Genomic DNA, 26,762 nt, shown 5'->3' on the forward strand with positions numbered 1-26,762 from the left:
CTGATGTTATCTAATGGTATTAATGTAAATTTAGCATGCTAGTATTTTATTTTCCCATTTACAACGAACGCTTTCATACTTCATGCGATTTAAGCTTCACTGCCGCTGCTGTAATATTCTCGAGATTGTGCACGGAACAATAAGTAAGTAGCGTGTTTAAGACAAATGGGTCTACGAGCTTCTTACCTACTTACTAAAAACTTACTCTACTTAAGGCGTTGAATATTGAAGATGTTTACCGTGGCTTAATGCTAAGTAAAATAGTAAAGGGTTTCTTATTTCAGGCAATAATATGGTTTATCTCACACGAAGTAGTCTCTATGTAGACTAATAACAGACATAATAGGTAAAACACCCACACTTCAATATGGTAATAAATCTAATCGAATGGCAATGACAGGCTATTACTCTATTAGTTATCATTGTATGATTGCATTCGATTCATATTATTAGTAGTAATGGGCATATAATACGAATTGATTATTATCCAGTTAAAGCATAATAATTAATGTTTAATGCGCGTACAAACTGATTTCCGTGACAAATGAATTAAATTGAATTGATCAAACCTTTTAAAGGTGGATATTTATAAGACAACAAGGGATTATTATTACCCTTATATAATACAAGGGTAATAATAGGATATTTATAATTTAGGAGTTTTAAGAGCATTTAGGAGGCAAAGATAGCTTTACTATCGCATTTCTTTTAAAGCTCTTGGTATATTTGTAATAAACTTCGTTTGATCGTTACTTCTTACATACCTAACAGTTACTCTTTGATGTGGCAACTACCTTAATAGAAATCGTATCATCTTGAAGGAAGTACAACAGTTTATAGTGGGTTAGTTCTCCGTGTTCTTCATCTCTATTGTCCCAATACACGTCGAAACTGAAAAACATAAGGTTTTAATTATTTATTATCCCACGATATCAGTAAAACTACAGTCTGCTTAAAATCCATCGTCGGGTGACAAGCAAAAGTCACTAAGTACTATCAAATAATTAAAGTAACAATGCACTTTATTAGACATGTAACACGGTTTATTGTCCAATAATTTCAATGGTGTTAGTTAGTGATTTTTGCTTGTACCCGACGACATAACACCACCCGCGACTGACAGGTCTGACCGGCGTGTGGTCAACGGCAGGCGAACAGTATTAACTAGACGTCACTAAACTCCTAACCTAATATAAGCAGCTCAACTCTAGTTTGGAAATTCAACCTCTATTATTTACAATAACCGCGGCGGTAATCGTTCTTAGATATATTTCTGAGTAACGGGCTATTTTACAGAGTTGTTAGGGTGTTTAATTAAGGTATTTAGTGTGCAGAGATTGGTGACCTAAGGAATGATGTGCTACGATGGCCTGTGTAGGTGTAACTTCGCGCTGGACCGTTAATCAGGGGAAACCAACCGAGACCATTTTTCAAATGCCTAATACATCTTTATGGTGATGATTTAGTTTAGAAATTTGACGAGTTGAGCAGTAAGGTACAGTTACAAAATAATCATGTAGGCACTGACTAGGACACTGGCCTTGGCCCTGACCAACGTTCGAGGAAGTGTCCTCAAACGTGTGTTATATTAATCCGGTACACGTGGTGACATGCCGGCGCTAACCCTTTGTACCGGCGTGCACAGAGCAGCTTACATCATATTGCATCATACTCGTACAGCTTACGCTCGCTGTAATAGTTTCACTAATTGCTTCTTATATTAATTTAGATCAGCAAATAGCGCTGACAATTGTACCTAGTATTCAGTCTTGCAAACCCTTTCGAATAATTTACTAATATACAATAAGTACTTACCTACATATTTAAAATGTATCATATATAATATATCTAGCTCGATTTCTAAATTCACATTGTACATCAAAATGGTATTAAAGACAAAATTATAAATGCGCCATGTGTGGAGTTAAAACCAATTTCAGAACCATCGCTATGTGAATCGTTTACACGTTTATAGAAAACCGCGTCTGAATAGGCCGATCCTTTTTAGAGATAATAAAATTGGGAGCACAAACACACCAACAAACATCTATCCTCTCACCTTAAATTCGTAATGCGTATAACTTTTTCGTTCCGTCGGAGTTAAAAATTTACAGTATAATGAGATCCCTCATGGCTGTCACTGTGACAAGATAAAAAGAGGTCTGAATTAAAATTGGTCGACTGTTAGCAGAGAATTGTTCCGATTTTCAGGTGTATTACTTGTATTAGGCATTAAACATCCGTCATTTAAAATCAACGCTGTATGAGTGAAGGTAACCTGAACCTGACTACATTACAAATGAAGTGAATTGACGTTAATACCAACGGAGACTAAAGTCGGCGCTTAGAGGATTTCCGATGCACTATTACACCTGCCAGCTCGGCAAGCCGATTAGATTAGTCATGATTTGATTGAATTTGTTGGATGGCATTGACGTATTTCAAAATAGTAAATTGTAAGGAAATATAGTTATTTACGATATAAATGCGGAAAAGAGGAAATTCGAAACGAGTGGCGATAAATTAAAACACGTCCGAAGGGAGTGTTTTAAATTACCTATGTAGAAAAATGTTAGTTTAATTCGCTTTCTTTACTTTCCAAAATTGCCCCAAGTTCTTAGGTGCCCAAGGGCCCCAGGATAGTTTAGACCGCCCTGGGTCTAACTCTAATAGGATCTAGGGACAACTGAGTCAACTCACGCGAGCACCTTCCCGTCGTACTCGAGGAACCGTCGCAGCCGGTCTTCCTTCTTGGCCTCGCGGTGTGGCGGCCGCACGGTCTTCCAGCGCTCCCTCTGCGTGTACTGGTCTACTGGGAGCTCTTCCTCTTTCGACAGTTCTATCCCTTGGGATTCTAACCATTCCTGTTGAAAAAATCGTTTTTAAATAAGTAAGGTAACGCGTTTAATGTTAGGCAGTCGTGTAAGTTGAGCAATTATAAAATCTTGGACTCCCAGGTTGGAAAATTAATGGTGAAGATCAGTGGTTATAATTTAGTGGGAGAGAAAACAATTAAGTATCAAAATCATTTTGAGCCTCTTATCACTTGGCTAAGAGCAGTTTCCGCTTCAGATGATATTTCTCTGATTTCCCCGTTACATTCTGACCAGTCGCATGTAATCGACATTGCCGCACGTCAGTGCTAGGCACTGGTTGACTGACTAGATATATATATACTACACTATAATAGTTTCTCCACAAACTTTTCTATAAGTATTAGTAAGTCTAGGCTAGGACAACGGGTGAACTCACTATAGCCGATCGATACCTAACTAATTAAATATCTTGCCATTTGCATTTTAGTAGGTATCTGTTTCTTATCGTTACACGATTAAATAATAATGTATTTACTTAGATTCATATATCCTAGAGTAAATTAAATAACCGCAATAAGAGAAATTAATGTCTATTGCCTGACTTATTTTATTATTCTCGACTTGATTAATTATATAATTATTAACGGTCTCACTATACAGTAAAATGTTTAGCTTTTCGTTAAGCATTGTCTTGACGTCTTCTGTAGGATTCTGCCACTAGTTTCTAAATAAGATCAACGTTACATAATTAAATTACGAATATATAGGTCTTAAAATTATCAAACGACCTACTTATTCGTAGTTTATTCTTGTAACTACTATGTAAGATAGGTACCATTATATACCAAGATAGGTAGGTACCATAGCAACAGTTGCATTAGGTGCATATTTTAATCCGAGAAAATACTTAACGTCCGAAATTAATAAAACCGCTTGCCAAGTGCTTTACAGGTTTACAGCAGGTTTACATTTAGACTAAGTACTCGTACTTACCTATATTCCGTTATGGGTAATGACTAATGACCTTTTAATATAAAACGTTATAGTTCGTGTGGACAATATTATTACTCCTGCGTTCCAATTCCTGTTTTATAGAGACGTGATTTTTAAAATCACTTTTAAGCCGGCAATGTAGATATTAGCTATGCTTCAATAGTCGCAGTACGGTGAATGCATAGCGGTATCTGTTTTTGCCGGCCGTCGTCGTTTATTAATCATTCTAAGTGTTACTATCTGAGCGAACAGACCTCTTTTGTTGCCTGTAGACCGACCGACCGAGACTAGAAATGGTTTTATCACTGGAAGACCCAGCCGTAAGGTCGTACATCGTGTACTCGTCTATCCTGGCGCTTAAGATGTTAGGAGTGGCAACCCTGACATCACTGACCCGCGGGCGGCGCAAGGCGTTCGCGAACCCAGAAGATGCGAAGGCGTTCAAGGGGAAGATAAAGATGGACGATCCGGACGTGGAGCGCGTGAGAAGGGCACACTTGAACGACTTGGAGAATATTCCGGCGTTCTGGATCCTGGGCGCGTTGTACCTGACGACGGGTCCGGCGGGCGCGTGGGCCACGCTGCTATTCCGGCTGGCGGCGGCGGGGCGCGTACTGCACACGCTGGTGTACGCCGTGGCGCCGCTGCCGCAGCCGGCGCGCGCGCTCGCCTACCTTGTGCCCTACGGCATCAACGTTTACATGGGAGTGCAAGTTGTATTGCACTATGCGAATGCATTTTGAAGTGTGATTTTTGATCAAAACATTTACACAAGTTTAATATAAGTTTATAAAGAAATATTTGTGTTCTCTTTGATATTAAAAATAAAAGGTTCCATGTACTTGTTTTGGTACTTATAGAGTCGGACCAAGAAAAATCTGCAGCGGATTTGATAGCCCACGCAGTGCAATTGTTATTTCAAACGTCTTCTATGAAATTATGACGTATAAATAACACTTGCACTTCGTGGGCTATCACATCCACTGCAGAGTTTTCCTGGTCCGACTCTATCACCGGTATATATTGTAAAATGTACACTTATTATTATTAGTATTATTACCTAATGTAACATTTATGCGACTGACATGTATATGATCTTCTTATCACTTGTAGTCCTGGGTTATCTTTGTCACCACCTTACCGACACGTAGGCTTACGTAACATAAATATATTCAGATTTATCAATTATCATAATTAGCGAAGCTATAGTTGGTCAAGCAGATCTAGTCAGTAGAAAAAGGCGGCAAATTTGAAAAATGTAGACGCAAAAGGGATAACAGTCTCATAGAAAATTTAAACTTGATCATCTATAATATCTTTTATGTTAGGTATAGTAAGGGCCTTTTAACTTAAAAGTGTATCTATGACTTTTTTTCGAAAACCAGTCAACCAGGTTATTTCCTGGGTTATTTCTACTGAATAGCGAGGACTATACATTTACAAAGGAGAATAAGTGTCCCATTAAAAATGTCAGTTTTTGTCATTTATGTGGAGCGTCACAAAACTGACACCCAAAATTTGGATGAAAAACTGGGGACACTTTTTTCTGTTTAAAAGCAGAAATGACGCAAAAGTTGTTAGTTTCAATAATCTGTACGCGCAACGTGCACCGGTCAGTTAGGTAGGTATTTCTTGATCGTAATTTGTTCTTTAGCCTGAGGATATATCAGCTTAGGACAAAAACATATTTTATTAAAAAGATGCTAACGTGGCTGAAATTCACAAATATACCTAAATATTTTATAATCTTATGAACAGCGTCCCATTTGCACAGATCACAGGAGCGCATTTTCTTGAGTGACGTCGATCATTCTGTTTCATCCAAGAAACTCATTGGTTTGGAAGTCGCACGCCTTGCCGCATCTAACACTTTAAGCTGACCACTGTCAGAACAAAAAAATTACATTTCCGAGCAACTGACCGGCCGATATCGTCCGGCGGACTGTTAGTCAGTGGTCGGCTTTTACATAGAGTCAGAAAGTTCCATATGCTACGAGTATTTTCTTGAAACTTCCATATGGTACCATGTAATGCGCGATAAACACGACCACAAATACCTATGGTTGCAGCAGTGGACAAGCCGCGACTGCATGCTCCACCAGGTTACCGCCGCACGCGGGTCACGCCGGCAATAAACACATCTCGTAAGGCCCTGGCCTTGCCGGCGGCTTTATTCTAAAAGCCATTCGAAGGTTTTACGACGGCCATTCGTTTCGCATTATTGCCCTGTTATTGCATAGGAACCACGCTTTGAATCTTAACTTGAATTGATTATCTCTTACGTACTTTTTATGATCATTTTTATTTTTGGGGGTTTAAAATTTTGCATAAAGCCTCTCAAGTTTTAAACGTGTATTGTAAGAACTGTAAAAGACCACTTGTGCATAGGGAAGTACATAAGTTCAAAACATTTCTGACGTTCGTAACAACTCTTACTACTTACCTAAATTATTTTGTACTTACTCGTAACGACTCGTCTTATTAAAGTTTATAAGTTATGAGACTGATGTGCTTTCAAGCACTTCAGTCTATTGAGTCGTAAACTCGTGAGTCGATAATAAAACACAGTTACTGCAAATACGGTGGCAGCAGCCAGCACACGATACACGGGACTTTAAATAGGTACCTACCTAGTCGAGTCTTCACTAAGTAACAATTAGTTACGTTACGTACGAGTGTGTTGAATAGAATAATCTATGCCAGTTAACATGTCGTTAGTATTAATTTCATATGCACAAAAGATATAAATATAGGTACCTACATAAATATTAATCGTATAGGTGAACAGTAAAGTCGCTTTCGTAAAAACTAGTGCCTACGTCAAATCATGGGATTAGTTGTCAAGCGGACCCCAGGCTCTCATGAGCCGTGGCGAAATGTCGGGATAACGCGAGGAAAAAGGAGGAGGTGAACAGTAAAATTATCCCTGAATAAATATCAAATCATAATGTATATTTTTTACCTAAAACAATGTAACATTAGAATATTATCATAGATATAGGTCGGCCATTCTTCTTTTCGTTATACACGTTGTGGGTTGTGGGTACATAAGTTTTGACAGTTTTCCGTATTAATAAAATAAATATTTTAGAATACCTACTTGGCCATTATTTTTTCCATTTCACCTGAATTAAAAAAATATTATAAGTAGGTCACGCTGAAATAATAGTGAAAGACGGCGCATTATATTTCAGTGCGTTTTCATAAACAATCAGTCTCGTGATTTCAAAGGGAGTTTTAATTTCGCCTGACTGCAATATTTACAATTTGTTTCGCCTTTCGAGTACCTACGGACTAATTTATAACAATAAATTAATTTGATCACTGTAATAAACTAAATTAAATACCATTGACTTATATAACTATTGTTAAATACCGACATCTACCATAACCGAAAATGTTCTTGTTTATTACCTAATAAATACACGATTGTAAGAAAGAACCGATATCAGTGCAAAAAATTAAACTCTATTGGTTCTTGCTATCGTCGCTCGTCGCCCCAGCCCCTGCATTGAGAACTCAAACAGTAGACACCCATCCGAAAGGACTTTAAACAGTACAAGCCACGCAGCACATACCCCGTTTTGTCACGAGTGCGCAGGTAATCACGAAGCGTCTCCGGCGTCGCACAGCGTAATAATAATTCCACGCGGGGCTCTGACCAGTTCTAGTAAATCGACGAATTATCTTATTTTTACAGCTCGGAATCCAAATCAAACTAAACAACCAGCCACAGTCCTCAAATCAAAGACAATCAGCCGAGAAGGTAAGCTTAATACATTCATTTTATGTAGAATTCGTCATGGGTTATTTTATAGGTTATATTTATCTACCTACGTGTTTACATTTCATTTTATAAAATGAAGTAGTTTCTAGGTTACTACTCTTAAATAGCGTAGTATTTGTCAGGTATCTATTGCCATTACCCAAACCAAATGTCTATTTAGGATGTATAATAGACGTTTGTTAGATATTTTGGAGAAACGTTTCTGGTATAAGTATCGAGCCCGGCGAGAGCGGACGTACAGGCAAACGTTACGGGAGCGCGTACGGACAAGGTCAACATAATGATATCGACTTGATAAAACTTTCTGACTGAAGTAGATATGCTACACTTATATTATATAGGATGCACGATAATGAACATTAATTATCTTATTACAGTTTAAAATCAACTATATATATTTTTTCAGTTTAGATCGTACTGTACGACCTGTAACAGGTTTAGTTAGGTATGTTATAATATTGAATTAAATACCCTGATTTTATAATCTTGACCTTAAATTTCAGTTTTAAATGAATATTAATATAAATAACAAGCCTATAAAACTGGCTATGTATATACATATTTAGCCATGTCTAAAGCAGCCTTGACGGGTCGCTTTTACATTTTGTAAAGAATGGCGGTTTATCTAGGTAGATACCTCATACATTCTTTCTTCTTTAAGTATCTACTACCTAACCTACGTTCAACTTTAGAAATCCTCTCAGTTACAAAGTATTCCTTTGCCATTCTTCTTAATTCACTCGTTGGATACCCACCCTAATAAGTATGGGTCGAGGAAGTACTCGATACGATACGATACGAGTGCAAGACATAACGATACGAGTGTAATAACTGCATGATAAAGCCCATATTAACAACATACGGCATATTACGCAAGTGAATGTTTTTCTTGTAAATCACTGGCATGCAAATGAAATGTTGCTCACTTGATAGCGCTGATTTTATTTTTGGCACGGTATAGGTAGGATACGGTACACCTATGTATAAAATAAAAGTCAGTTGTACAAACAAACTTACCTTGGTGAATAAATCGCAGGAGACGGTGTGGAAAACCTTTCCGAACATGCAAATGTCTTTCCCGACATCCAAATCCTTCCAATGCCAAAACTCGCCGAGATTATTTTTAGGTATTTTGCCACGCTTTATCATCCTTCCTTGCCATAAACCCGAATTCTGGAACAAGAAATTATCGTGCTTAATAAATTGGCATTAATAATGTTCAACTATTTCTTATGCAATTGTTTAAAGAAAAAAACGGATTGAAACATTACGTGACTTATATAACTCTATTAATCTATAATTTCACCATAATTTCTAGAATCAACGTTTAGGATAGAAAAGATGAAGTGGAATACGAGTAAGGATCTAAATAGTAGGTACTCGAAGCTTCGGGCATTATTTCTACCACTTGCCGACCACTGGAACACACCAATATAAAGTTAGGCATCCACCAGACCTGTGCGAGGTATCGGAGCTGTGTAAGGATTCAAAGCGAAGCAACGGTGTACAACAATGTGAGCGTTTCCACGTGGCTAGCACGAATATATAGCCAAGTTTGTGTCCATTGCTCGGTTGCTGATGGTAATATAGCGCCTGCGAGTGGGCATCGCGCGGCATACAAAGACTAGAAGCTCGCATTCAGACGCAGACAAATGCGAGCTCATTTGTGAACGAAGATTTTACTTACAAACCTGACGTTCTGGCTCCGTTGTATCGCATCATATATATTAATTACGTATGTCACATAGTAACTGAGAAAACTACTATACAACAACACACGTGGCGTGTGAGGTGCACGCGTCTTCCTAAGTACTTACAGAGTTTGTACAGTCGCCATCAGATATATCGGAGCGGCCAAGGTGTTCACAATATCTCAGCACGTACTGTAACGCCTTGAAAATAGAGGCGTGTCCAGATATTTATGAGCGCCTTAGCCGCTCCGATATATATTGATGGCGACTGTACACTCGTCTAAGATGTTTATACACTTAAACACTTTATCACTATTCCTTTGCATTACGGCGAAAATTTTCAGCATATGTTTGACGCAGACTGTTCACATAAACCTATACAATTATACATGTACTTTCTGCATCAACGATATCATTGATATCTTTACAATACATCTGCTGCTCCATTATATGCTGTGCTATAATAAGTACTTTACGTAATTACGTCGAAAATACATGCGAATAGGTATGTAATTCGAAACTCGTATCAATTTAAAACACTCCCTTCGGTCATGTTTTAACATTCGCCACTCGTTGCGTATTACCAATTTTTCGCACTTGTATCGTAAATAACTATTAACAATTCATAGTTGGGCAGTTTAAGCATGGAAGCGATATCGTAATCTAATAAAGAAGTAATAATTTAACAACCAGAATGTATTTGTTATTTCGTCGCCATTTTACAGGCTGTCGTATTCAGTAGGGATCAAACAATTAGCGATAGTGACCCTTACGTATGTTCAGTGAATTTATGCTAAATATGATGCTACTTGCAAATCCACTAAAAACTATCCACGTACCAGTATATACACAATATCAGTCTACCTACTGATTAGTTCAGCGAAAGTGACCGAATCCATTATGCGTTCTATATTTAGTTGGGTAGTTTGCTCTATTTTACGCGGGCGGGTTGACCACAGGATACGCGATGATTAAATATAAATATGTGTTATATATATATATATATATATGTATATAATGGAAAATATAGTAAAGATATTCTTCATAAGTAGGTATGTACCACGTTTTACTTACCTACTAGTCAAATTCAATCCCTAGACTATCGTTAGTTTGAATGTTTGAGTAGGTCAGTACTCAGTACTCGGCTTAACCGCTCAGTTGTTGCTGCTATTTGTGGAACTTTTAGGTATTGCGAATGTACAAAAACATCATGCGCATAATAAACTAAAAAAACCGTCAACGTTTGGATAAAGTCAAATAAAATGCAAAATATAATGCTTAATAAATACTGCACCACGTACCACGTGTTTATTATTTTTCACGCCACTGTTCGGAAATGTGGCAATAGATGGTCTAAAACCAAGCTGGAAAGTAGGCAATAGCTATAGCTGTAGCACCTGAAGCACCACTACTACAATGTTTCATTGTTGTCATCATCTGTCATTGGTGACAGTTCGCTACAGCAATGAGTATCATTTAAAACATAAAAATCAATAAAAGGTCTTTTTTTGCGCAACTTTTTCCTTCAAAAATAAAATTAGGTTATTTATAGCACCAATTTCTTGTTTAAAAAAAAAAGAAATATCAAAACCATTCACTTCATTTTTTTTTAACAATTATCCATTCAGTTCACGCTTAAGGCGTTTTTTACTTTTGTAGCTGTTTGTGGTTTTATTAGCAAAAACGCTTCTAATTTTAGAGTCGGTTTGAAGCAAATAACAGAACAACGCCTCTTAAAAGTGGTAAAAAAAGTAAAAAAAGGCGGGATCTGAAAATACCTACTGAATTGGATAGTGTAAATTATGTTTGACTAAAAAATATGAGAAACGCGTATCTACGCTCGCTATAAAAATGAGTTCTTCTAGTGAAGAAAATGATATTCTTACGCTGACGCCTACCGAAATTCAAGAGACAGTACAGGCAGTGGCTAGTAATTTGCTACCAGAGAAATCGCGGGCTAGTACTTATAGTTATGCTAATGTTTTCTTATTTCCTCGCAGTAGTCGTGAAAAGCACTATGTAATGCCTCGGCCGGAAACGCTAAAGATGGACTCGTATTATTCGAGGGCCTCCACTCACGTGTCGGCCCTCGAACTCACTCGTCCCTCTTTTAGCGATTTTCCGTCCTCTCCTACAATGTACTATAGAATTTAGTGAACTACGCATTTCGGTTGTGCAATAATCTAAGTAAGTAAGTCAGTAAAAACCAAGAAAACTATAGGTAGGTACTAATCCTTTTCTTTTGGGCGCTAGTACTAGTGTAAGACATATGATTATCTTTGTCTATGATTGAAATGAGACAGTCCCTTGACAAACTATATTAGGTACACTGTATACATAACATATACTGCTAGTGGTCGATTCTGATTTAGCAATTTACGACTTTTACACCACAATTTTACCCTAAAGCGCGCGGTTGTTTTATGCGATAAACGCTGCGGTAAGAGGAAAGGGGACGAATATATTCTCCATGCAAACGAAGTCCTCAATAGTCCCCTAGATATTGGATATTGGAAAGGACATTATGGAAAGTATTTTTTTACAGAATTCTATGTATTTTTTTTCGTTTCTTAAATTACGACTTTGCCTACATAACTTTAGAGATCATATAGGTAATACACTTAAAGGACCTATATTATAATACGATGCAACTTTGCTATAGGTACCTAACTATTCTAGATTATTATAGTGTTTAAGAATAAAGTTAGTTAAATTATGTATCTCCTGCACCAACATTTGTCTCTGTTTGACCCAATGGTTGACTGGTAGAGAATGCCTTTGGGCATTAAGTCCGCCATTTGTACATTTTTCTTGTGTTTGTGCAATAAAGTTTAAATAAATAAATAAAGTTAATTATATTAGAAATAAAAAAATGTTACCAAATGTTGGGAATTCTCGAATTTCGTAAGGTGTATTCGGGTAATACCGAATGTCGGATAATTCCGAAATTCAGATGAAAATCACCCTTAATTCCATCATAATAATAGTCTCTTTTCGGAATTATCCGACAGTTTTCGACATTCGGAATTACCCGAGAAAACCTTAATACCTTTTTTGGCCCAGCTGTTTAAGATCCAGTTTCTAGAGTACTGAGACTTAATTTTACAGTAGTTTGCTCACTCACGTAAAGAAAATATGCCAACGTACTCTTATCATTATCCCGTAGCCAGAGTAATATAATATGGAATAATAAAAAAATAAAAGCGGGCAATAATGTCGTAATGTTCTAGGATAGGTACTGTTATATATAGGTCTCTATGAATATCTAAATCATGAGATTTATATTTTGCATTTTGATCTCGTATTTATTTCGACATATTGTCGTCGAACCCCGCCAAACCCACTCTGTGCGACGGTATAGTTAGAAAACTATACCGATATATTTGTTATTTTTATGAGAAGCTTTTAATTGTTAATTCTGGGGAAGATTTCGAGAAGGATCGAGATGAGCTGCGCACTAGAACTAGCGCCACAGCACGGACGGCGCGCGGCCCGCTTCGGAAGGATGCAGACGGTCGTCATAATGGGATTGTCGCTCATTTGCCGAGAATATTCCATTACCTACCGCTTAGCTCCCCATTCATCATATTGTTAGTGTCAGTTCGCATAACAATAACTCCTTATATCACACAAATTAATTACATTGATGAAAGATCTCGCTCTAAGGGTATATGGTATAAAACGATCCAACCCACTCTTCCTCGAGCTCCATGGTTCTCTCTCTGTAGGATGAACAGGCAGGATTTAATTGTTGCTCTTAGATTGCGATCTGGTCAGGTTCCTTTAAATAGACATGCGTATATGATGCGTAAAGTTGACTCGCCCGAATGTAATTTATGCGGAGTAGTTGAAGACGTGTTTCATATTACAATGGAATGTCGCCGAGGTGCTGAACAGCGTCGTTTGCTTAATGTCAGGTGCTATGACCTCGGCAAAGTCAATAGCATCCTGGCATGTCCAGCCTCTGAAGAGGCAGGGCTTCTTTATAATATGGTTAAGGATATCATACAAATTAGAAGTAGTGAAAGTTAGAATGTTGTAGCTTAAATTAGAGAGCCACTATGAGGGTGGCATTTGTAAAAACCCTCTAAATATTAAAATAAAGAATAATAAAAAAATCATAATCAGTCTTTTTTGTCAGAGAAATGCGTAATTGTCACACGAGTTATCTATGAGGTTTATGAAGCGTTAAGCCCGCTCCACACTCGTGCGCGAATCGCGGCGCGAAGCCGCGAACGCGAGTCTGGAGTCGATTTCGCATATCAGCGAACTAGACTCCACACTCGCGTTCGCGGCTTCGCCAGCGATTCACGCGCATAGTCTGGAGGGGGCTTTACACGTCAAGGATACAGGTCCAGTTGAACTTGGTGTTTTACTAAAAATTAAAAAAAAAATATTGTGAAGGTTTCATTTAAGGAAAATTGCAACTATAAAAAATAAGTTCTAATGAGGAGGCACCCTGAAAGTTTAGGACAGATGTCGCCTCTGTAATCCGTCATTGTTTACGATTTGTGACAAGCGTATGGTTGCGAATTTTTTACTAATGCTTGCGATTTGTCAAGAAAAATGTATTCATTTATGACAATTATGACTGTACGGGAACTAAAAACCGAGCTTCGAAGGAGAAATGCTACAATTGGTTGAAAAAAGGCTGATTTGATACAGAGATAATCACTTCATATATTTGGGGTTATCTTGTCTATTTTAACGTTTATTCAAATTTTCGAAGACTCACGTGCAGTTTTTCCTCTTATATTACATGTGTTCGATCGAAAACAAAGCTTTGGTGTATACCTGGATCACCTGGATGTACAAGAAGGCGTTTCATGTACGCCCGCCTTACGACACATCACATAGGTACACAAAGTCGTGATGCGTATGGAGTACAGCATGTGTGGCCAAGCCATTATGCCCTAAATTATGTTCTACTTCATTAAAACTTAGCTTACCTGTGTATTTACTCTTTCCAACATATTTATTAGTCCGGTGGCCGGCTGCATGAAACAAACCACATCAAAAAATAGAATATGTATACCTACCCTGTAGAGGTACCTGACATTTAGTAGCTTCCAACGCACTTGGTCGGCCTAGGCTTAACCTGGCAGATTTTGTACAAATGGCAAAAACGTTGGACAAAAATTCATCAAAAAAAACCTCATCGAAAAATAGAATGAAACTTGTATGGATTATGGATGATTAATAGGATACCTGACCTTGAGGACAGTAAAAAAAAGTGGTCGGCCTCACCTTAGAGTAGAAAGTATTCCCCGATTCTGGCCCCGCCTCTCAGTGGTCCCCGATCCTGACCCCAAGGCCGAGCCACCGCCCCTGCTGAACCTAAAAAAAAAAAAAAAAAAAAAAAAAAAAAAAAAAAAAAAAAAAAAAAAAAAAAAAAAAAACAAATAGCCCCCCATTTGAATTCATTGCGCTAGGTCTCAGCAGTGCCCGGCGCCTCCTTCAGGGACTTACGAAATACGCTAATTAAACAATACACCTTGTTCACCACGGTAACAATAGGCTTATCGACCCTTTTCTATTGTTCGATCTCGACTCGGGCGCGCTATTGTGTTACCGAGCATACTACCTGCCTGGACCCTTTCCTTAACCCACCGACGTCTCCATTCATGCCTTCTTTATGTGTGTATACTGTAGGTGTTTGTGATAGGTATTTTGCAATAGGTATTAGCGACAGCTATTTGCAATAGGTATTAGCGATAGGTACTTATTTGTGATGCATAGGTACTCTAACTATCAACTCTAATAACCCGCATTATCTTATTACCTCTTGGAGCTATTTCGATTTATAAGGAATACAGTTCTAACCTTCTTCTGACGTAGAATTTACACTAGTAATCCTTTGGCAGCCTAAACTAACCTTAACCTTTTACCAAACCTAACTTATTCTTCGAAAACCTAACCTAAACCTAACTTGACCAAACCTAACTAAAATCAACCTAACTCATTTCAAACTAACCTGCTTTCACCTAGTCTTCCGATATAAAGTAAACTCGTAGTTACTTGTTTCTTTCTATTATTTAAAAAAATAACGAGGCGTGTGAGGCATTTCTTGTGCACTTGTGTTCATTGTTATAATAGCTTAATTGTTTTATTGATAGACGTCTATTATATTTTATACTGACAATGGATTTATTGTTTCCTATACCTATTCTTTTATAATTTGGGTTTGAGTAAAGAGAACGTCTGGTTAGATGAACTTGTTGATACATGTTACTTTGTGTGATTTAAAAAAAAGAACGAGACATGTCAACTGGTTTCAACATGATTTAGTCTAATACATCAACATTTCTTGTGCGTTGCTATTCATTGTTATAACAGCATAATTGCTTTATTAATAGACGTCTATTATATTTTATGCTGACAATGGATTTATTGTTTCCTATACCTATTCTTTTATAATTTGGGTTTGAGTAAAGAGAACGTCTGTTTAGATGAACTTGTTGAGACATGTTACTTTGTGTGATTAAAAAAAAAGAACGAGACGTGTCAACTGGTTTCAACATGATTTAGTCTAATACGTCAACATTTCTTGTGCGTTGCTATTCATTGTTACAACAGCATAATTGCTTTATTGGAAGACATCTATTATATTTTATACCGACAATGGATTTATTGTTTCCTATTATGCTTTTGAATTTGGGTTTTAGTAAAGAGAGCGTATGTATTAGATGAACTTGTTGAGACATGATTTTAACGGTACTGTACCCTGGTCATAGTGACACAGTATAAAAGCCGAAGAGAAATGAGTTTGAGTAAGTATTACCGTCGTGGCAGTCCACTGTATCAGAGCTCCTTGTATCTATTGCAGTATATAGAAATATAGTGTTAATTCAACAGTGAAGTGTTTAAGTGTTTATAGAAAGACCCAACAATGGATGTAAGTATGTCTTTTATTACCGTAACTTACTTTGTTTTGTTTTCACTTGTGTTCTTTGTGTTTTAATTATAAAGATTGTAGACAGTGTGTAAATTATTGTTTTATATTGTTTCAGTTCACTGAAAATACTTTCAAGAACTATTACTACCCGGATAATAATAAAGACGAATCAAGCGATGAAGAGGGTACGCTTGGTTTCAAAGTTAAACAAGCCATCGCAAAGAAACGTTCAGGAAACAATATCGATAGTTTCTTTGAACGACCTAAAAAGCAACCCAAAATTGTGAAACGGTCTTCGAATGTGAGCAAAAGTTCACCAGACGGTGTTGCAAACTTATCATCCGGACAAGACGACGGGGCATATGCATCACATTTGATTAAAATCGAGATATATGATATGCAAACAATTAAAAACATCCCACCCATGGAACACTGGAAGCATGCGGACTTCAGATTGAAATATTTTGCGCTGGAAGACGATTTGGAGCTACAAAATACGCGAAATATTATTTATAACATAACAAAGCAATTAGCTTCTAAGGACAGTAGTGTGAAATATTTTATAGATAATAAGAAACAGTGATAGTTATAATTATTAATGATAGTAGTAGCTTAATGATTGTGTTAACGTATTTCTCATTTTTTACCTCTCCTTAAGTACATTTTCCATGTAACAGATTTTTTTGTGTCGTCTCGTTTTTAAGTAACAAAGAATATTAAGAAATATTTTGTAAATAATAAAATTTAAAAAAATGTATAGTTTAGAATGGTCTTTGTATTATATGAAAAAATAAAAAATCTTATTTAAGTACACGTATTATTTTATTTCACAAAAAATGTTTTAAACATATTCCTTAATATAAGGTCATTACATACAGAATTATCAGAAAACAAACTTAGCATATCTTTCATAGTTTTTCCATGATATTTAAAATACAAATAAACTAAACAATATTCACCACAAACTGAAGTAAAATGGTTTTGAAGAGGTTTATTGTTAAAATACCACTGTCTGGTGTTTCTTTTTAAAAATAAGTTATGGTAACCTGAAGGCTTCCTTCCGAAGGAATCAAAATATTCTCCTATACCAGTAACATCAATGTGTATGGCAACCCAGTGGGAGCCTGGTTTCGTGTCAGGGTCCAAATTACTAACAATAAAGACAGGTAGATCGACCCAAATAGGTATTTTGTTAGCAGCAAAAACATTTGTTTCAAAAAGTGGGTTTAATTTCTTCATACAAAATTGTATCTCATTAGTATCCATAATTACTTAATTAATAACAATTTTTGTCTTGATGATGCTGCAAACAATGACTACAACAAAATAAAGTAAACGAAAGAAAACATTGTATTTATATAATTATGTTTTTCAACTATTATAATCTACAGATACATCACGGTTTTTGTTTATTTCAATAATGTTATCAAATTCTGCATAAACGATACAATTAATGGTGCTAGTTAGAGCCGAATCAAATCGTACTTCTATCCGAACACTTCCATGTCTAACAAGATTCCAATGTGAAGTTGAACTAGCAGATAAATCTGGGGTTAAATCAAAACATAACAAACAATAACCTCCACCATAATCTGTTCTACTTATTCCATTACCTTCGTTGTGAAAATGAATACCAGTTCCGGAAAATAAGGTGTGATATGCCGCCGCTATTAAACCAGAACTAAATGACGGTTGTAATGTTTTAGAAGGAATTTCATGACCATCTACAAACAAACTAAATGAATTCATATTATAGTTTTGAAAATTAAATGGATTCAAAGCTAAATTTCCATTAAAACCTGAATTTGATACAAATCCAATAATACACCGTTTAGGAATTTGTCCGAGAAATATATTATCCAATGTTTTACCCTGGACCCCTGATGGTATTGTGAGAACCTTAACTTCTGCTCTCGTAATGGGGTACTTCGCAGTCGTTGTTGCCAATACTTTTTGATGGGCTAACAAAACGCTAGGATTAATTTTTGTTCTTCTAACAATGAGACTAGCATCTGTTATTTGTACTTTAAATTTTTTATCTTGATGACAAATTAAATTAAACGATTCTTTTGATCGGACTAACTTAATACGCAATTCAACGCCATTTATCAAGAATTTCTCTTGGTTAAATATATCGCCATGCAAATGTCCAATCATTTCCACTTGCTTACTCTCTTTGATAAATTCTAGTCTTTTCTGAAATCCTTTGTTGTTGGCGTCAACGGTATCCATAAAATCTGGGGTATCCTCATACCATAACCCACAAGTAAGATGGGTTTTTTTGGCTGCCGGTCCATAGTTGAGAAGATTTTCCATATAAGCACGGTAAGCATATGTATTGTTTGGGGGTGATATGAGTTTTTGATTTAAATATACATCAAGTTGGTTGAAAAGGGAATGTAGCCAGTTATTGGTGGGTCCAACTCCGGCATCTGCTTTTAATTTTGTCCCATCTTGATTCAACACTTTAGCAGTAATATGTAACATTGTGTGTGATAGATCAATGTAGTCATCTCCTGATCCAGGTACTTGAAATTCAATGGGGCCATCATCACTTAAAGATGAAATTGGTTTGTAATGAATCCAATGTCCGCTTTCAATACTTGTTTGAGTTGATGGAAGGGCAAATATATCTAATTCTGATTTTGCACATTCACATGAATGACTGTGTAGAAATGACATTATTAACTTGAAAATATATCGTTATTTTTATTATTATTTTTACTTCCTCTTCGTCGCGATGCTTTTCGAGTAATGAGCGGTTCTCTTCTTTTATTCGACATTTTATACCCAGATCCTGACATGAGAGAATCAATTTTTTCATCAGCCTTTCTTTTTAGGTTAGCGCTCGCTTCCTTAAATCGTGATCGAATTGAACTATCCATAGGACGAGAATTTACCATATCAGATAACAGACCAACCCCTGCCCCTAAGGTTTCTTTTCCAATGGTTTTTAAACCGCTAGATAACAAAGGGAGCACTGATCTAAATAGTCCACCCCAAAAAGTGCCTATACCATGTCCTCGTTGGTATGGAACTCCCTTATAGACAATACCTATCCCAGAGCCGGCTTGGTGTGAATAATAATGTTCGTAAGGACAAGAGACTGACGATCTGTTGTAAATCATTTTACTCGTTGAAAGTGTAGCTTCACGCAAGAAGATCCAAATTGAAATGGTACTCTGACACCAGTCGTTGTTCTTATATCTATTTCAATTGTATCGAACTCTCTTCGTAAAACTGGTACATAATGAGCGGGTGAGAAAATGTGAGTTTTATAAGCTCCATAAATGAACTTAGTTGGATCTAAAGGTATTATTCTGAGTAATGAAGTAATAACATCTCCGACTACTTGTGGATGTATTATATCAGTATAAACAAATATTTGAGATGGTAAACCTAAATATAAATTTGCGGGGTTTTTTCCTAATGTATTTTGTTTTAAATTTGTTCTCGGTTTAAAACCCAATTGCAGACTTAGTATCGGAGTTGTTATGATAGATGTTATTTCTTTATTTGTTGTTGCTATTCCAACCAGTTTTGTTAATCCATCATATCGAAATTTTACGTTATTTTTTAACTGTGGGTTTTCATTAAACGCTTGAAGAAAATGATCTATATTATCATATGTAGTGGCTGGTATATGAGTTTTTATATCCACTATTTTTGTAGTTTTATCGGTGGGTGATAACACCGTTTTCTTTAAATAAATGATGTTTTCGTGCTCTTGAACATTATACATGGAACAAGGGTATTGAAATTCCACCAACCCAACTACCCATTCTCCATCCAATTTAATGGTCTTTGGTAATTTAGTTAAGAAATGTGCAGTCGTGTTATCCGTGTAGTAATCTGATGAACTATTACTTAACAAAGTTAGATAAAAACTATTTTCACTCATATTTTCTTTAAGTTTGATTCAGGTATCCAAGAATTAAATTTATTAGGATAACCTTGCCACTTAACTAGTATTTCCTTTCTGCCAGCAACTCGACGCGAGCGTATTATTTTATCAATTTTATACTCGTTGGAGGGGAGGTAAGTTACTTTTTGTAATTCTTTAGAATAAAATGTACCAATGATGGGTTCACCTTCTAAATCCTTTATTGTATAAACAACTCGTGGCGATCTGTTAATAATCGAATCAATAATAAATATTTCATCACTCCAATTACTTTCATAACCTTTTTGAAACACATGCTTATATTTAGTGATTCTAACATGATCACCTACATTTAGTTTTTTAGTTTCTGATGAAATTTGCCTATCTTTTTTGCGATCATATAAATTACACCAAACAGTCATAATATTATTAGAGCTAACATCAACTGGGCGCATTTTAATGCTAGAATGATAGCTATGGTTGTAAGAATGTAAAAGATCTTGTAATATATTTGTGTAGTTATATGTATTCTTATGAGTGAAGTAACGCCACATTTTCATTTTAAGTGTTCTTTGAAACCTTTCTACTATACTTGCTTTAATGTCGGGGTTATTAGTGGTATAATAATTAATATTTTTGCTCTTAAAGTAATCTCTAACCGCCCTTGAAACAAATTCTGTACCTTTATCAGATTGGATGTGACGGGGAACAGAGTTGGCTTCAGTAAATATGCTTTCAAAACATTGTTTAACAGTTACTGAATCCTTCTTCTTCATGGCTCTTGCAAAAGCATATTTACTGAATACATCAATAACACAAAGAATATATTTGTACCCATCATTATATTGACTATAAGTACTCATATCACTTAAATCGGCTTGCCAAAGTTCATTAAAGTTCGAGAGAATGTATTTATTTCTAGTAAATCGTCTATGAGTAGGTTTATGCAGCGTGTACGTATCTTGAGATTGTAACCATTTTTTCACTTCCTCTTTGTTCATTTGACCTTTCATTTCCTTTGATAAATTATTTAAACTGCTATAGCCAGCTGGATTAGAGACATCATAGTAGATTCTGTTAATGTCTAATAAGGAGTCCATCTTTCCCACTCTATTTTCTTTCCGGATCGCTTTTGCTCCCGTGTAGCAAGAGGTGTAGAAGTATTATTATCTTTATCTGTTGAGGCTCTCGTCTTCACAGATGTGGAGGGGGTAAAGGGTTCAATCAAAGGAGTACCTTTAATAAATGCTAAATTTGTAGGATTACCTATGCATGACCTAGGAACTTCGATATCTTTTAAAAGTAAAGCAAACAGTTCCCATCCAATTGGCTTAGGACGTTTAAGACATCTAACGGTGTCGCTTACCAAATCAGTAATATTACTATTTTGAATGGTTTGGTTATTTATAACAACTTCACCAGTCTGTTTCCACCAAATTTTCGGTTTACTTGAAACAATGTAATCTAACAACGTTCGAGCTTTTCTTTCATAAGATTTAGGTAATATGTTTATAATTTTTGATGGACTAATTGGCATTAGTTCTTGATTTATTTCACCAGGTGGTGTATTAAACGATGACGGTGTGGCTGCTTCAGTTATATTATCTGTAACTGACTCATTATTTTCATTCTCCTCCTTTTTGTTCACTTTTGTTTTTATAATATCATTACTTTCGTTGATGACTTGATCTAGCCCCTCCATCACGATGGGTATTCTAAACGGTTTTCGATCTGTTTCAATAAAATGTAGAAATCTTTGTAATGCTTGAGAATATAACGTCCACTTTTCGCGATCATTCATTTTACTTTTAAGGATCTTTTGCATCTCTCCATCTAGCCGAGATGAGGAATTTTCGGGTGGACTCTCATTCCGTTTCAGTCTTTCAATAAAATCTGATTCTACTAATAACATTTTTTTTGTGTTTTCCATTTTGTTTATGATAAAGAGTTCACTAAAGCACTTAAAACTGCACCTAAAATAATAGGTAGAAATGCACCTCCTTTTTGAACTATAACAGTTTTTCTTATTTTATGTTTCCCTTTCGAAACTAATTTTCTTAAAATATCTTTATATTTTTTTAGTTTCGTCTTTTCTTTTTTTTCTAATGGAATTTTCCCATTTAGGACGTTATAAATACACTCACAAATAATGTTGATCTCTTCATCGTCACAAGATTTAAGTAACGCAGTACGGTATTTGGGTTTAAGCAACTGCAATGCTTCAAGTAAATGTTTATATGTGTTTACTCTTGCATGCATCATGTAGAACTGACTAAAATATGCTGATTTTTATCATATTTAAACCCCTTTTTAGGTACATACACTGTGCAATGCCCATCGAACGGAAATATTTTTGTTTTGAAACGGCATATGTCATTTGTATTTTGTTTCAGGTCAATCATGAGGTAACCATGAGCCTCCTTTGTAGCATCTTTGTAGGCTTCGTCCACAAACTTTGAGTTTTCTGGGTAAACTTGTCGTGACAGGTAGCGTATTTGAGTTTTATCCCTGGGATTTTTAAAAAATACAATGTAGCTTGTATTCAATGAAATATCACGTTGACCTCGACCTTGATAAAATATGTTTTGTGTAATATAAAAAAACACTTAAGTTTCTATGATGACTACCTTTCGTAAAAATGTCAACGATTCGTCCATCTGATTCTCTCATCAAATCATCTATAATAAGAAGTTTAGGTTTCTTCCCATCAAAAATTGAAAAATCTGGTATTCCTTGACTATAATTTACATTTTCCAGATTGTAGAGAGGTTGCATTTCATCATAACACCAAATAATTTCATCAAATTCAACATTACATATCTCTTTGGAGTTATTCAAAAAGTTTGTGACAAATTGAGTTTTACCACAGCCACTAGGACCTGCGACAATGGTGGTGAAAGGATGATAAAAGTGAATCATTATTAAATATCGTAATCTATGTCTATGTGTGTGTGTGTGGGTGAGTGTTAATATGTTAACGGATGGACTTTAAATGGTAATATTCAGAAAGAAGATTACTATTTAAACAACTCAGATATAGTAGAAAAAAAACAAAAGGATTACATAAAAAAATAAATTTATTATATATGATCACACTTTTAATTTTTTTGTTTCTTATTTACAAAACTTCCTTAAAAGATACAATAAAATAAAATTCATACATTTTTTTTTTACATGTTTACAAGTAATATCTTAAAAATATACAATGTACAAACAATAATTTGGAATTCGAATGTTCTGTGTGATTAAATTACAACTTTGAAACTTTTTAATTATTGCGGTATTTTATAATGACCCCACGCAAGAGTGTCAGAAGAGTTTTCTAATAAGTATCGTTTTGTATCTTCATGCGATAATGATATTTTATTTATTTTTTGAGTGAATATTATATGTTTTATAGATTTAAATCTTAGCATTTGAGCGCGTTGCAAATTTTTATTAAATAAACACGTTTTGTAATTGTCAAGAGTAAATTTTTTTGTAACACATTTATTGACTCCTTTGGCTTTTGATAAAACACCGTATTTTTCAGTTTTTTCATCATTCTCGTCATATTTTTCAACATCTAAGGTATACATTTTAGATCTCAGACCTACGAATTCTTTTAAAATTCTACCATTATTTTCATCTTTGAAAAACCCTAATCGCTTTTTATTAATTAACGGCAAATCATATTTATTGTTAGGAGGATAGTCAGATGTATCAAAATATAAATTAAGGTCTGATTTTATATCTGCGTAATAATTTTCCGTGAAAATTTGATATACTAAGCTATCAGTATCTGTATAAAGAAGCTTAAGATTGTCTGGATATTTGGTTTTCATGTAGCTGTAGTGAAAGTCATACATCAAAGTTTTTGATATATCTAATACGCAAAATCCCAAATAAATCGGTTTATTATAAAATATTCTAGTTTTTTTCAACTGAACGGCCACTAAATTCTCAGAGAATATGGATAAACTATGGAACTCGGGTTTCGCTATCAAAGATTGAACCCCCTGCGTTTTTCCTCGATTTTCCCAGTTATTTAATAATTTGACATTTACACGTTTTGCAACATTTTCCATGGTCTTACCGAACACTGAATTATTCATTAGTTTAAAGAAATCTTTTTCAAAATCGGAGGATGCCTGTGATCGCATGTGGGTGTTCAAATCTATGTAACTTTTTAACCACATAGACTGCTGAAATTTAAGAATGCGATGGATTTTACTCAATTTCAAACCATTTTTTAAACACTGTTTTAGATTTCTATAGTGAATGACATAATTCGTTTTTTTATTTAAATTAGGAATTAATTTTTTTTCTTTGGAATTACCCAAACAAACGTTTTCAGGACAGAATGGCAAATCTGAATGAGAGTCATGCAACTCGTTAGGGTATTCGAGATCAACTTCTAAAATTAAACCATGATCAGCGTCATCAGATATATTAAAGTCAGTATCTGTATTTACCCATTCAAATTTACCGGTAGGAAGACATTGAGACATAGCCCACCCGTAAAGGTTATTTGCATCAAAGTACATAAGAAATGACGATGGGATATTTTGATTATAATCTGACAAAAAAATATTATTAGCCTTCGCATATCTATTACTACATTGTGATATGCCACCTCGAATATTTTTCGCTATAAAAGCTATTTTATCGATATCAGTTAGGAGTTCTAGTTTTATTTTTGTAGTTCTTAACATTGCATCCCAACTTAATCCCGGAGCAGTATAATAATGAGCGGGGTCTAATCCATACGTCTTAAGACAAAGGTTTCTAAAATTTTCAAATATATCAGTTAGTAATAAAACATCAGTTTTTAAATATAAATCAGAATAATCACCCATATTTTTGCATTGAAAATGAGACCAAACATCTTTTGCGTGATCATAATCCTCCTCTGAGATGTGACTATCAGACAAGGAACTAAAGAAATCATCTTTAGAGGGAAGAGCTGTTAAGTTTAAAGAATCGTATGATGACATGTGTTCATAGGGATATACACCCTTTCGTAATAAGCGGTTAAAATCCTCCTCGCATGAAAAATTCAATTTTAATTCATGAAATTGTTCAGGCAACAAGTTTTTTGCCAATTTGTCAAGACCACTGGACATAAATTTAAGTGAATCAACAAATCTCAATTTAACTGTGCGATTATTTATTTGCAAATTCTTAGAAAATGAAATGTATTTCTCTTTGTTCTCTGGAATCAGTTCAATGTCGCCTTCTATCAAACCAAGCCCATGCACTATAAAATGACTATCATAGTTACACAAATTATGGAAAAATACAGGTACAAAATTAGGTGCCCTGTATTTTTCAGAACAAAATTTATGTGCCACTCCTTCATAAAGACCAGTATGGTAATTATAGGAAATGACTGAATCCTCGTTTAAATTTTTATCACAAATATAACATGTACTACTCTGAGAAATATGCACATTATTTGCATTAGATAAAGGCAATGGAGTTCTTACAAAAGTATTTCTCCTACAAATGGCCTTTAAGTCTTGTTCCATATACTTCATAAATTCCTGGGTGCAATTTTTGCCTTTATATGTTCTGTACACTGACAATTTATCATTATAAGAACATTTAATATAGTATCCAAAACTATATACCTCATGTTTTTGTATATTTGTTGTTGAGGATGTAGTAGGATTAATTTTACCTGTTTGAATCGGGTTTAGAAAGGCCTCGAAATCAGCATAAATAACAAAAGGTACCCTTAATTTACGTTCATAATTATCGAAAGTAAGTATATTGGAGGAAACGTTTTCATTGAACCAGTTTTTCTTTTTATCCTGTTCTGAAGGTAAATGTGTACAAACATGGAAACAATCGTTTCTTTGATGATTCATTAAATTGTCACGAGTTGTAAAGTTCGTCAAACAACCATCACAAATATGTGCGGCATGCTGTGTATTTGATAATTGTTTGGATACTAACCTAGATAAATTTTTGATATAGCAATAATGCCCCTTACTGTCTTTGGATATGTACAATAAGTTCAAGTGGGTAGCTTTTTTGCACTTTGTTAAGTGTAATGGGCCTACTACGTCATGTATTTTACTTTTCGAATTGTATTCAAGACCAAAAACGTTTATACTTATATCATTCATTTTTTCAAATTTCTGAATATCTCCAACTTTAAGTGGGAAAGTTAAATTTCCAAAATTTAATTTATTTTTATGCGCTATATACGATTTCGTAGTGTTTGAACGATGACTTGTAGGTGGATACAACCCTGACAATACAGCCCATCTAAAACATTCATGATCACTATTTTTTACATTAATAACTGCTTTTCTGTTCTGAATATCACGTGGTAATTCGATATAGGAAGAACCACGCAATGGATTAAATTTGTTTACATTGACATCTAGATAGTTAAATTTTACTAAACTCCATCCACTATCTTTTCTCTCAAAGTTAAATAATTTTGTTAATATATCTTTAACAACTGACTCGAAAATCTCATCTTTGTCGCTACTAACATCAACTACATTGTTACATAATTGGAAATCAAATGTATTATTTACTTGTTTGGTCTCTTGAGTAAAATCCGCATTTAAAATAAAGTTTACTTTTAAAGCATGGTGATCAGTGAGGGAACGATCCAATAATGCAAAGATTTTATCTTTATTTCCTAGTAAAATAGATTCGGGAGTAAATGGTTGGTGAACATTTTCATTTAATAGTATTC

General features: G+C 35.2%; 3 protein-coding genes across 3 annotated transcripts in view; 2 read left to right on the forward strand and 1 right to left on the reverse strand.

The window, feature by feature from the left end:
- LOC134678848 (EF-hand domain-containing protein 1-like) overlaps positions 1-26,762 on the reverse strand; it is a 65,461-nt gene that overhangs the window by 19,815 nt on the left and 18,884 nt on the right. The window contains exons 4-6 of the mRNA XM_063537554.1: positions 8,614-8,769; positions 2,701-2,864; positions 795-891 (exon numbers count right to left, since the gene is read on the reverse strand). Of these exons, the coding sequence (XP_063393624.1) occupies positions 795-891; positions 2,701-2,864; positions 8,614-8,769 (417 nt within the window). The remainder of the gene's footprint in view (positions 1-794; positions 892-2,700; positions 2,865-8,613; positions 8,770-26,762) is intronic.
- On the forward strand, positions 3,915-4,587 carry LOC134678863 (microsomal glutathione S-transferase 1). Its single transcript, XM_063537580.1, has one exon. It carries the CDS (start codon positions 4,103-4,105, stop codon positions 4,550-4,552), a length of 450 nt encoding a protein of 149 aa, XP_063393650.1. The 5' UTR covers positions 3,915-4,102; the 3' UTR covers positions 4,553-4,587.
- LOC134678852 (uncharacterized) overlaps positions 7,376-26,762 on the forward strand; it is a 208,179-nt gene continuing 188,792 nt past the window's right edge. The window contains exon 1 of the mRNA XM_063537562.1: positions 7,376-7,575. The gene's annotated coding sequence lies outside the window, so the exon portion shown is untranslated. The remainder of the gene's footprint in view (positions 7,576-26,762) is intronic.

The sequence above is a fragment of the Cydia fagiglandana genome, chromosome Z (genome assembly GCF_963556715.1).
Source record: "Cydia fagiglandana chromosome Z, ilCydFagi1.1, whole genome shotgun sequence".
Lineage (NCBI taxonomy): Eukaryota > Metazoa > Arthropoda > Insecta > Lepidoptera > Tortricidae > Cydia > Cydia fagiglandana.